General features: G+C 41.2%; 2 protein-coding genes across 5 annotated transcripts in view; one reads left to right on the top strand and one right to left on the bottom strand.

Annotated features, from left to right (window-relative positions):
* scamp4 (secretory carrier membrane protein 4) overlaps positions 1 to 4,677 on the top strand; it is a 22,582-nt gene extending 17,905 nt beyond the window's left edge. The window contains exon 6 of the mRNA XM_008407273.3: positions 3,486 to 4,677. Coding sequence (XP_008405495.1) covers positions 3,486 to 3,654 — 169 coding nt within the window. The 3' untranslated portion in view covers positions 3,655 to 4,677. The remainder of the gene's footprint in view (positions 1 to 3,485) is intronic.
* The window catches only part of LOC103463726 (semaphorin-4E), a 21,645-nt gene extending 8,994 nt beyond the window's left edge, over positions 1 to 12,651 (bottom strand). Inside the window, exons 1-3 of one of the 4 annotated variants that reach the window (XM_008407274.2) lie at positions 12,481 to 12,651; positions 1,749 to 2,158; positions 1,342 to 1,484 (exon numbers count right to left, since the gene is read on the bottom strand). In XM_008407274.2, the coding sequence (XP_008405496.1) occupies positions 1,342 to 1,484; positions 1,749 to 1,857 (252 nt within the window). In that variant the 5' untranslated portion in view covers positions 1,858 to 2,158; positions 12,481 to 12,651. Of the gene's footprint in view, positions 1 to 863; positions 1,056 to 1,341; positions 1,485 to 1,748; positions 2,159 to 12,047; positions 12,436 to 12,480 lie in introns of those variants that run through there. The other 3 variants (XM_081606488.1, XM_081606489.1, XM_081606490.1) reach the window with 3 other exon arrangements.

Raw genomic sequence — 12,651 nt, 5'->3', positions numbered from 1 at the left:
AACAACGAGGGCCATCATTCCACTTTCGCTCAGAATGCTGATTGAGCCGCACCAGTGGCACTCTTGAGTCTGCTGAAATTTTGCAAAACACTAAAAATACTAAGCAAAAATCTACAGTTTTGTTGACTTCAGTGGAGCTCAAAGTGATGCCAGCTTGCAAGTTTTGTACCATCATCAAACTTTCTTGCTGTTTTTTTTTATTAATTTCTTTACATGCACAAGACCCAAAATGACAACAATACAAAATCTCCCTTGAATAAAACACAGAACTTAATTTTATTAAAAGTCTAGACTCAGTTTTTTGTTTTTTTTTTACATATACTATAATTTTTTTTAATGTAGTTTTATTTTCATCAGACTGCTGTGCTCTGAAGAGGTAACTTGAAACTGAAACTGCAAAGCTAAAGCCGCTGAGACACAGTTTGCGATCTTGTCTCGTGTTTCTGAAACATTCATTAAACAGGAATATCAGTGAATTATGTGGAACATCAAATCATGTCGGTTTTCTTTGCAGCGATGTCTTGTTTATTCGTTTTCTCATGTTTAATGATTACCTCACAACCTTGGGCTAAATGTTTAATGTTCAATTAGCAGATAATTAACTCCTGAAGAGGAGGTCAGGGCACCATCAGTCCAAGTTTAACCTCATTGTTGAGGTAGTAAGTCTTCATCCATGCAGACAGAGTGTCTGCATAGTGTAAAATGAGAATGAGTGACATTAATATTTGGTCAGTGCTGCAACATTTCAGTAGCAACTGCATAAATTACATAGCTGGTGTTCAAATTGGGCTCTCTATAGTTATTAGACGGGTAAGAAGGTGATACCAGGACATTAGTTACCTGAAACAACACGAGACAAATACCTGTGATGTAGGCATCAGAGGTCATAAAACATTCAGGGACTGAGAGGAAACAAAACACAATAAAGACTAAATCTTATGACAACAGCAGCACATAATTTGTGTTTTTTTTATTATTAATTCAGTAACCTGAGTCGATGGGAAAGTCTGTAGGTCAATTCTCCCATTGTTTTCTTCCACACCACCATAAACTCGCCTACTTCTAAGGGGTCAAAGTCTACAAAAAAAAAAAAGCTGTAAACTGCTTCAAGCAACCAGGCAAGTCCAGCCTTGAGTAGCTCACTAAATATTTGATCTTCTGGCCTAATCATTGCAGTAAAATGCCATAAAAATTCAACAAAGGATTAACTTTCTTGCTGCAGCATTTCGCTGCGCAGTAAAAAAAAAAAAGAGCGAGATAGTGGGAAATGCAGTTAATATGTAAACTGCTCTGCAGACATTTTCCTTATTCCAGACGTAATAACTCTGCACTGGTCCTCACCGCGGCCTTTTGGTCCGAGATGTTGTTCATATCCAGAGCGTAGACGGCCTCTCTCGCCCCCAGCAGCACCACACCCAGGTCGTCTCTGATCAGCATAGTTGAGTAATTGAAGATGCCATCTTCTTTGAACAAATTCAGGTGACCTGGGCAGGGAGAAAAAGTTTGCATTGTTTCGCAATCGCCTCGACTCCTCGTAAAAAAAGAAACAAAAAATGCTCTCACAGCAAAAAGCAAAATGCAAATCTGTTGAGAAACTAATAAACTTGTCACTTGCAGCAGAAGAGAGAAGAACGTAAAGCAGCTAAAGCCTTCCATCGGGATCGTACATCATGCGTAAAATATTCAAATGCATGCAACGAATCAAACTGCTCCAAGTTCCCGTGTTTAATGGAGAGCTTGTGACTTACTCTGGTAGTCGACGGTCTTCCGTGGGATGCAGTACTGAGCGCTGAGCAGACTGAAGTAATGCTGGAGCATCAATCCACAGACGATGCTTAGGGTTAAGAGAAGAGACATGGCTCGGGGTCCGGGGTCGGTCGACGCGCAGAAGAGCCGCACCGTCCAGCTCTGACGCCCAAAGAAAAAAATCACAGGTAGCGCATGTTTGAAAAACCCCTGAGTCTGGATGCAGCTTATTTAGATGTTTAACCAGGACTCGAGCTTGAATTGGTTCAGTTTGAAGTTGAAGGGTATCTATGTCGGCGTTAGCCTCCAGCGCAGAGCTAATGAGCTGCCGGTGTCCTCTCTGGAAGGAGGAGCAGGAGCCATGCTGCCCCGCTAGTGCTGGGAGATGCTGGAGGACTTCATTCTCAGGGTTCTGCCAAAGATACAAGAAGATGTATGAATAATCAAAGGGGGGGTGAGAGAAAGAGAAAGACAGAGTTTCTCACTGAATTTTAAAAGAAATTCTTAGAGATTTAATGATTTAACATGATTTAATTTTTTTTTTTTTTTTTTACAAATAAAAATGTGGAAAGTGTGGCCGACTCAGTGTTTTGTAAAAGCACCCTTCAGCAGCAAATCTTTTCAGATGCGTCTCCTACCAACATTTAGAGATGAAATGTTTAGCCTGTTCTTCTGTACAAAATAGCTCAAGCTCAGTCAAATTAGGAAGAGAGCAATAATTTTTTTTTTATCCGACTATATTGTGAGAACAATACATCAAAATCTTACATTTATCACGATAAATGATACGTGATAAATGCCCACTTCTACATGCTCTGTAACTCAAACTCCCAATAAAACACTGAAGTTTGTAGTTTTCTTCTGGCAAAAAAGGAGAAAAGTTCAAGCTCTTTTTGCAAAGCACTGCATGAGCAGATGAAAATCCAGTCTCTAACTTCGGGACACTCTCAAAGGAGACGGATTTAACCCAAAAAAGAAAAAGAAAAAAGAAGAAATGATCAAAACTGGAGCAGAAAATGACAGCAGCCTCAGAAGATGAAAACAACGTCGAAAGGAAAGGACGATGTCCTGGAAGAACGTGTCCTTCTCGCTGAATTCTGAAGGAGGCATTTATCAGAACCTCGAACTGAACGAACTGAGACAAATGTAACTTTGTTGTTATGAGTCTGGCAGCGCGTACAGCTGTAGCTACAAGTCAGCCTCACAAAGGAAGCCCATGTCAAGTGAAAATCTGCAGAGTGCCACTCTGCCCTCCTACCCCACCACCAACACTCTCACAGCATCTTCCTGTCCCCCCCCCACACCCCACTCCCTGATAAGAAGCAGCTTCCTCTGGGCTCTGCGGGGTTCAAGCTGCAGAGAGACAGAGAAGAGAAGCGGAGGGCGGCGGAGGCTGTGGGTGGGTTAGGGGCTGGAGGGGGGCTCAGCATAGGTTGGGGCATGATGTATGCAGATCATGGCCACTCACTGCGTGAGTGTTACCACTTCTTCCAAGAGTTTGAATCTGTTTTGACTAAGTGTGCAGAGCGGCCTCATTCAAAATTCATCAAGGCCCTTTATCCCAGCACACATACCAACACACACACGCACGCACACACAGAAACAAAGCTGACTTGTTAGCAGATGTCGAGGGGGGGGGAGAAAAAAAAACAAAAAACAAACTTGTGTGCTCAGAAACTGCAGGTTCACACGACTGCTGTGCAACTGTTGCTGATTTTTATTTTTATTTTGGCTCCCAGGGGAAAACGTAGGGAGGATGCGACAGAGATGCTGCCTCTGAAACACGCCGCCGAGCCCTCGCCTGTTGACAGACGGCAAAAACGACAGATTTCAAGTTTCCTCGACAGACAACAACCAAAGAGCGAGCACACACACACACTCGGCTCTCGGTGTGTGTTTTGTGACTAACCACCAGCACACTCCCACCCTTGTTGTCAGTTGACACAATGGGACAAGCTGCCACATGTGCAGGACAGCTCATCTTCTCGTCAAGAGAGGCGACGTCCTGAAAGAAGGAGGCCGAGTGTCACAGCGTGTTGCTTTTTTTTTTTTTATTATTGCAGCTTCTGGAGCAGGCGTCCCATGTTCTCCTCTCCTGTGTTTATCCTCGCACTTGCATGTCAGTCGTGAGCAGCTGAAACTCGGCTAAAACTAAAACATCGCTCTGCATTTATCAAGAGTTCATGTTTTACACCAACGCAATGAAAAATCTAAGAAAAACTGTACATGCTTTCCAACTTTTTTTCTCGTTTGTACAGAAAATCTGATAAGTGTGGCATGCATTTATATCCAAGTCTCTAAGGTGATAATTTGCAGATCCTCTGTTTGCTGTAATTACAGATGCAAATCCATTGGGTGTGTCGCTAACAGCTTTCGCACATCTTGAGACTAAAATAGTTCCTTTCATATCTACTCAGACTGGATAGTGAGCGTCTGTAGACAGCAGTTTTCAATTGAGGCCTATACTTTGACTGGACCATCACAACGTAAGAATATACTTTGAGCTAAACCCTTCCGCTGTAGCGCTGGTTTTCTGTTTAACGTCATTGTTAAATGCTGAAAGGTGAACCTCTGTAGCAGTTTCTGCTCAATCCTTCTTCCCAAAAACTCTTGACTAGATGAAGACAAAAATCTCCACAGCATGATGCCGTCAACACTGTGTTTCACTGTGATTAGTTATATTTAGCATTTATACCGCAGGAAAAGTATAAGAGCAACTGATCAAAGCTCTTTCTTTCATGAGTTCAAGTCTTATTGTAAACTTGAACTCTTCAACAAATGGCCGTCCTCTAAAGAGGCTTTTTCACCCGATTAGGGGTGTCAGAGTAGAGGTGGCTGAATACCACAAATTTCAGATTGTTATGGGCAACCTTTATTGAAAACCAAAATAAAATAAGCATTTCTGCATCATCACATCAAGTCTTCTTTTTCTCTGTATTTTTCAGAAAATAACTTGGCTGCTAATACATTTATCTATTGTTCTATTCAATATGAAGTTTATAAAATCATACTTATTTTCCTACACTTTTAGTGCTTGAAAACTGAAGTCAAATTCCTCAATTGAAGGCAACGAAGCCATTTTGTTTCTGATTCCTGTTCATGTTAAAGCGCTCACTCTTTGTTGATCTGACCCATAAAGTCCCAGTAAAATGCACTGGGTGTGAATACCTTTGCACTGCACAGCTTCACCTGACAGCTGCCTCAGGAACTGTAATTCTTGGACTTTTCAACAGGGCGCTTTTGTTTGGGAGCAGCTCATCGACGCGTCACTCTCACACTTCAGGTTGAATGCAAGCAGCCGCAGTTTAAGTGCTGGCATCAGATTTCGGTCAGACGCCGAGTCAGACCTCGTCAGACCTCGTCAGGTCAGGTGAGGCGTCACGGAGAGCTCAGTGCAGTTTTGTTTGTTTCTGACTCACATTTGGTTCCCATAGACTTTTTTTGTTTTAGGCTGCAGGTTTAACTTCCTGTCAACCACTGCTAACATTTTCTACAAAGCGACACCAGAGTGTTTGGGGTTTTGTTTTACCGCTTCGTCATTCTTAGCGTATTATACGGCTAACTATGAATGAGCCATAACTTTGAAACCACAGGTGACCGGGGATGAAATCTTAGCTTTTATGAAGTGTCAGATGTCTTTCTCTTTAGATCTTCATCCTGCTGAAGGAAACATGATCTCCTCTTACTGCTGAATACTTAATTACCTCCACCAGCTACAGTTGTGACTTGGCATTTGGCTCACTTAACGGAGGGTACTACTCACATGACAACTTTATTTCCTGAGAGAGAAAAAAAAAAAAAAAAAAGTTGACACAATTTCGCAGCAGCTGTAATTTTCCAGATAACTTAGCTTTGCTACTTTACCAGCAACTCCTTTCAAGGAAACCAGATACTATTCATGAGAAAATTACTTTTGTTCACCTTTTGTTAAAAGTCAGCGTCACCAGTGCCAACGTCAAGATTGCCTTGATATAATAGAATAATTCACAGCCTGATTCAAACACTGGTTAGCTTCCGAGTTTTACAGAAATATAATTTTAGGATTTTCTAAACACATTGAGCTTTGTAGTAAATAAAAATCCTTCTCTGCACTAATTCCCGTTCTGGGTGGCGACAAAGTTTCTGACCCAGATCTTTGACACTTTCTTTGGTCAAATTCTGATCCCACATTTGCATGATGTATTTCTTTAAAGTATTTTATTTAAATTCCTTTCCCCCTTTTTTTCCAGCTAATTAATCAGGAAGGGCCCACCCATGAAGTCAAATATTGTGAAAAAAGCTTATGCAATGTCTTTGTCAGACAAAACTGCTAAAACTGTTCAACATACAGAAAAGTTCATTAATAAAAACATATTTTTATTAACAGCTGGCTAAATCCAGCTATTTGTAAATAAAGACCTTCAGATTTGAGCAAAGTATTCCTATATGTAATTGGTTATTTGTTCAGTGGTGGAAAAGAAACGGTTAAGAAGTAACATTTTTAGTTGTCAGGCACAGACTGACATATTTTGAACCAATATGTCCTGGTATTTTTAATAAATAAAATGGTATTTTTAAAGATCGTATGCTTCTCAAGGCCCACAGCATCACAGATCCTCCACTTGTCTTAGTAGTAGAAGTGATATGGTTCACTTCACTCTTAGTTTTCATATCCGAGACCCCCAAATTTTTAAGAGTCATATTATACTTCTACAATAAAAGATGAATATATTTTTAGGCTTTAGCAGATTGTTATCAGGGGTACCAATAAATACGACAGATGCTGTACTGTAATTATTTAATTTTGTTTCCTGTTTTGTTTTTTTTCCCCACTTTGAATCATGTTTTCTTTCTTTGGCACCTTAAAGAGCAAAGCAGCAATAATGCAGTGCGACATCAGATGCGTTCGTCTGGGTTTTCTCGTCAGAGGAAAAGTTATGAAAGGCAGGTGTGAAAACCGATTCTTCTGTTTACTGGATCAATGCTGATTCCTGTGCAGCCGGTCAAACCTGCTGACAGACCTGAGAATAAACTCTCACTTTAAACCACAACCTACCAACAAAGGTGGGGGCTTACTCTGAAGGACGAATGGACTTTCCAAAAATGAGAACAAAACAAACAAAAAAAAAAAAAACAGTGACTAAAACCACTTCTTTGCCAGTCTGTCAGCTCACCCCCGTGTCCGCTGGTGGGTGAGCTGAACATCTAGACGCAGTTGTGCTGCACATGAACTTGTGTCTGAGGAAGCCCCGCAGCCGTATCTCTCCACACTCTGATCACTTGAAGCTTGATGATATTTATAGCCTCCGTTTTATCTACAGAAACCTTCAGGACAGATTGCTGGTACAAGCGCAGCGGTTTGCAAAACTTGTCCCATACCTGAGCCTCATTGCAACTGTGGACTTCAATGAGTCTTACTGGGATAAATGTAAAGGTGGAATTAAATTATACACTGCTTTTATTTTCTTACGCGATACCCCTAAATAAGACCAAGTGCCACCAGTTCCCAAGAGATCGCTCTCATGGAGTAATTTTCAATCCAACATTCAAAAATAGAAAGAGCACGGCGCAGCTGCAAACCTACACACGTCATGGCCGTCCACCTGACCTGAACATTCACCTTCTAAAAAGAGTGACTCAAACTACCAAAAAAGATATTTGTTTTATGGTTAAATTAAAAAAAATAATAATAATAATCCACTATTTTATTTTGTCACATACAACTTCAGAAGTCCAGACCTTTGACCTGAGCTGGCAGACTAGCCAAAGATGAACTAAATCTGTGATTTTTTTAAAAATTCCAATAAAATTCCACTACATCCATTCTGCAGCTGTGAACACCGTGCCTATTGTGAAGCCAGGCGGTGGCGACATCATGCTTTGTGGATGCTTTTTCAACAACAGGGACATGGAAGCTGATAAGATTGGAGATAAACACAGCACAATGTAGGGCAGCACAAAGACGGGTTCACCTCCCAGCAGGACAAAGACGCTCACATGCGTGGAAATCATTCCATTAGATCCAAGTATATTCATGCGTTAGAATGGCCCAGTCAAAGTCCAGCTGAGAATCTGTAGGGAGATTTAAAAAACTGCTAATTTACAGACGCTCACTGTCCATCCTGACAAAAATGTCAGACTCTATAAAACGGACTGAATAAACGTACACGCCTGGCTTTTTTTGATTTCCACTTGCAAACTTCTTTTGCAAATCCCCATGCGTCCTTTTCCTTATGCTTCACACAATTTCACCAATTATTGTTGGTTTGCCTCACGAAACCCAAACAAAAGCCTGAAAAAAAGCTCAAAGGGTATAAATACTTCAGCAACCTGCTGCTTACGACAGTAAACTTCACAGAGCAGACTTGAAACGTGTACAGACACGCACATTGTGTTGCCAACCAGGTGAGTCACAACACGTCGAGATAAAAAAAACAAAAACTATATATATATATACCGTGTTAACAGTCAAACAGCTGGAGTGAGTCACGCCAGCGTAGGCACAGGCTTTAGAGTACGATGTCTTCATACGGTGTCTCTCTGCAGGGGCGAGGCCGTGACTGATGGACATGACTAACTGTTCCACAGGTCGGACGCCATCACTGGATCACTTGCTTTTCTGTCCGTCTTCCTGCCCGTCCGCCTGGCTGATGTCCGCTGGCAGGCCGGCGGCCGGCCCGCTGGCGTGAGTTGGCTCTGGTTCACTGTTCCATCACCGGGGCCCAAACAGGAAGCCTGTTGTGGGAGGGAGTTCACCTCTGACACTCTTGTCACAGACGCCGCTGTGAAACATTCACTGGAAAACACAACCCAGTTCAAATCCGGGCCGTATTGTTGCAAAGGCAAGCTTGGATTTTATGAGATAATAATAATAGTAATAATAATAGTGACAGGGGGTTGTCAGGTTTTATTTTGATATGCAGGCGAGCTGAAGGCAATCCTTTAAAAACACGCTGTGCACACAGTTCGTCCCGGCCTGCTGCGACACGTATCATTAGCTCTAAGCCACCAGACAACTAACAGTCATTACTGCATTAAGACAACAAGGTCTTGTAGAAATGCAACCAGTGGAATAAGATCCTCCCCTTATTTTGACAAATCGCTCATCATTGATCAGACAAGCCTGCCCGAGTGTAAACGTCCTTCGGAATAAAAAAAACAAAAAACAAAACACACACATATACGCACGCACGCACACACACACACACACACCCAGACAAGTCGCAGCAGGAGTGTAATCCCACAGGGCAAACTTGTGACAGACGAGAAGAACCAGAAAACAGAATCTGGGGATTGTGACATTTTGAAATGTTCTATCGGGAGGAGCAAAGATTTATTTCAGGGTTGAGAAGGGAGCCATGGAAAAAAAAAAGATCACAAATCAGCCTGCTGGGTCTGCATGTGATGACAACCTCCAGCAAAAGGTTTTCATCATCACAGCTTCACACAAATGCACATCAACGATTATTTGAATTGCTGATAAAACAGTGTTACAATTAAATAGTTAGATGCACCAATCAAAGGGAAGAAGAACATAGGAGGATTAATATGCATTAAAGCATATGTTGCTAATGTTTATTTGATGCTTATTACACCTTTTTTTAATCAATCGACTAACAACTTAGTTCCAAAACCAAAAGTGGTAGCAATTCTTTGTTCTGGAGAACTTAATAAAAATTTTTAATACTTTTCAGTATTTCTCTTGTTCATCATTGATCCCTGGAAGATTTAATGATGCTTTCTCCAACTAGAACATTATCTACATAGAACCGAATCATTTAAATGTGTTGCATGGAATATTATCCTAATTTGCTGTTCCGCTCTGTAAACTGTAAAATAATAAATTTAGTCAGACTATCTTACCCGGTCAGCTGCTGTACAGACACCTGTCACTTTTTTTAGCTCCAAAATATTTCCAAAACCACCCTTTTTTGACGCAAGCAACGGAAAAGTGTAAAAGTTTTCTTTAAGCCAGCTGACTGGCAGTGTGCACCAACAAGTCAGGGAGGGTCAGATTACCGCCGGTGAAAACTCAAAATATCTCTAGCACTTTCTCTGCCGTCTCATCTCTAAGAAAGTTGAGCAGTTTTGAAACCAGGACTGATAAAAACCTCGGTAAACACCGACAACAACTAACTACACCAAGAATCTCAGGTTATACCGATTTTCCCTCCACAGTGACGGTGATGTGACTGAAGTTATCCGGGTCTCCTGGCTAAAGACTAATAGCAAGTAGACGTTAAAACTGCTGGAAACAATGAACTATTTTCAGGTGAGGAATGAAGCTACAATAGCAGACGTAGTTGCAGAGACTGTAAGCTGGCACCATCAGTCACCAAAACATGTTATGACTCGTTCAGATATCAGTAAATGATTAAAGATGCCAAATGAAACTACTTAATAGGCTGAGCTGGGTTTATGAGTTCAAATTTACACACAACACCATTAAGAGGTTTTTTTTTCTTCCCCCCCCCAACCCTTTCTTTCCGCTTTACTTTTGTGATTCTCACTCATTTGAGACCTGGAAACCACTTAACAACATGAGTCTGATGGGTCTGCCTGATCGAGATGACTTCTAAGAAGTCATTTAAGATCTTGCGGCATCAGGAAACTAAAACCCCCCTCTGCACAGCGGCAGCATGCATCATCTCCAGCTAGACCACAGAGTACCAGTACATGATACGTTGAGTTGTGCACTGCGCGCACGCACACACACACACACACACACACACACACACACACACACACACACACACACACACACACACACACACACACACACACACACGCGCGCACACACACACACACACACACACACTCTGATGTCAGCCCACTGAGCTGCAGGGTGACAGCTAAACTGGGCCAGTCTCCCCTGAGAGAAAGTACATCAGCAACACTTAATGTATCCCGTACAGATTTACATCATCCATACGCCCACAACGTTTCCACTATCTGGTGTTGAATGAATCCTTTATGCAGAAATGTAATTGTCCAAAAATATTTGAAATATGAGGTGTGGATTTTGATTGCAGGATTTTACAAAATACTTTTTTTTTTTTTTTATAAAAAATAAAAAAGAGAGCCGACTCTGTTTTACAGTTATTTGGGTTACTGATAAAGAGGCGCAGGAATCGAGCTGATCAGCTAGAATTATTCAAAACGATACGGCAGTAGAGTCTGAGGCATTTGTGCTGCTTCGGAGTTGTAAGATGTTTTAAATCCTGCCTGAATTCTTATATCCGACTGGTTTTTGTGTGTAAAGTTAGAAGACGTCACAGTCATGCTACCTCAGCACACACAAAGAAAGTCTTACTTCTGACTGACGAACAATTACTTTCTTTTTTCTTGGCAGGTGATGCAGTCGTTCAACAAGAAACATGGTGGGGACCTGAAAATCGTCCTAATGAAAGACATCAACCACACCCTGTGGGTTTCCATAAAAATAATTGCTGAAGCTCTTTGATAGTGAAATCTGGCCATTCCTGCTAGGTTTGCTCCTTTTCAAAAGCTGCTACGTTTTCAAGAGCTGTATGTCAAACCATACAAACTCATCTAAAAAGAAACTTTAAAGAAACCATTGAAATCATACTGAGATAAGGCATGTAGGTTAACATTTTAAGATGTGACCCAAAATTTACCTACTTATATATATATGAAAAAACTTCAGATATTGCAAAAAATGTCAAACAAAAAAAGCAATGTTTGATTGATACCGCATATACCCATTTTAGTGGATTAATTGACTTGAAAGTCCTTAGGCAAAAAGGTTGTTTGAGATTGTAGAAACTCATAGTTTTACCATTAACAACTATTTTCATTCACTTTTTATTAATTGCATAACTCCGTTCATTTTAAGTGTGTTCTAATAACTATTTTTGTCAAAACAGAACTAAATTAAAACACAAATAACATAAATTCATAAATTACATTCTTGGTATGCAAACCCTGTTCTTGACGGGATGGCTCAACTAAACCAAACAGAGAGTAATATATATATATATATATATATATATATATATATATATATAATGAAAAAAAATACATCTGGATTATTCAGAAGAACTTTGCCCTTCGTGACGTCACCAGAAGCACGCATGTATGCAAGGGTATCATTTAACTTGACTGCATAACGCCGTGCAATAACATAACAAAATGAACCCGAAAGCTGACCATTACATGTTTAACAGGTGGCAAACTACATCAAAAGAGTTTAATTAGTACGACAGACAAACCTGACCAGAAGCTTTAAATGCTCCCTCATTAAAGTTACAGCCGCACCAAATGTACTGAATATGATGTTTTAAAAAAAAATAATAACATACTTATTTCTTGTTTTTAATCAAAAAAGTATCTCGTAAAGGTAGAAATGTGTCGCGGGAGGAAATCTGTGTCGCTTGTCCAGCTCTGCTGAAACAGTTCGTCCTGGTGGCCGCACTGCTCTGGATGTCCTCCAGCAGACTCAGCGCGCCGTGAAAAACTATCCGCCGTGCTGCCAAGTGTTTGGAGGCATATCCCACTACCGCTCACTCCAGCTCTCCTCTGCTATTATTAGATTTCTTTATCCCGTAATCTGTAAATAAGTCCGGGAATAGACGGACGGCACGGTGGGCGTATCCCATCCGCACCTCAGTTTAAATCCCACATGCCCAGCAGCTCCGTGGAAACAGCAACAAAAATAACACAACACGCGAGACACGGAGTGGAGCCAACCTGCACTGACACAAACAAGTCCCCAAGTCCCTGGATCGGACTTACCAGTATTCCAGCTGCAGGGATCTACATAGAAACTCCTCACAGACTGACTGGGTTCAGATTGTTTCAGGTTCCGTGTCGGCGCTTTCTCCGGTCCACCTGTAACGCTCAGCCCACACCTAGTAAATCCTGCAGGGAGCGATAATCCAGCAGAGCCAGCGCCAGATCACGTGA

This window comes from Poecilia reticulata, chromosome 4 (genome assembly GCF_904066995.2).
Source record: "Poecilia reticulata chromosome 4, P_reticulata-male-v2, whole genome shotgun sequence".
NCBI lineage: Eukaryota > Metazoa > Chordata > Actinopteri > Cyprinodontiformes > Poeciliidae > Poecilia > Poecilia reticulata.
Note: the sequence above shows the minus strand (reverse complement) of the source record. Positions and strands in the feature narration are given on the sequence as shown.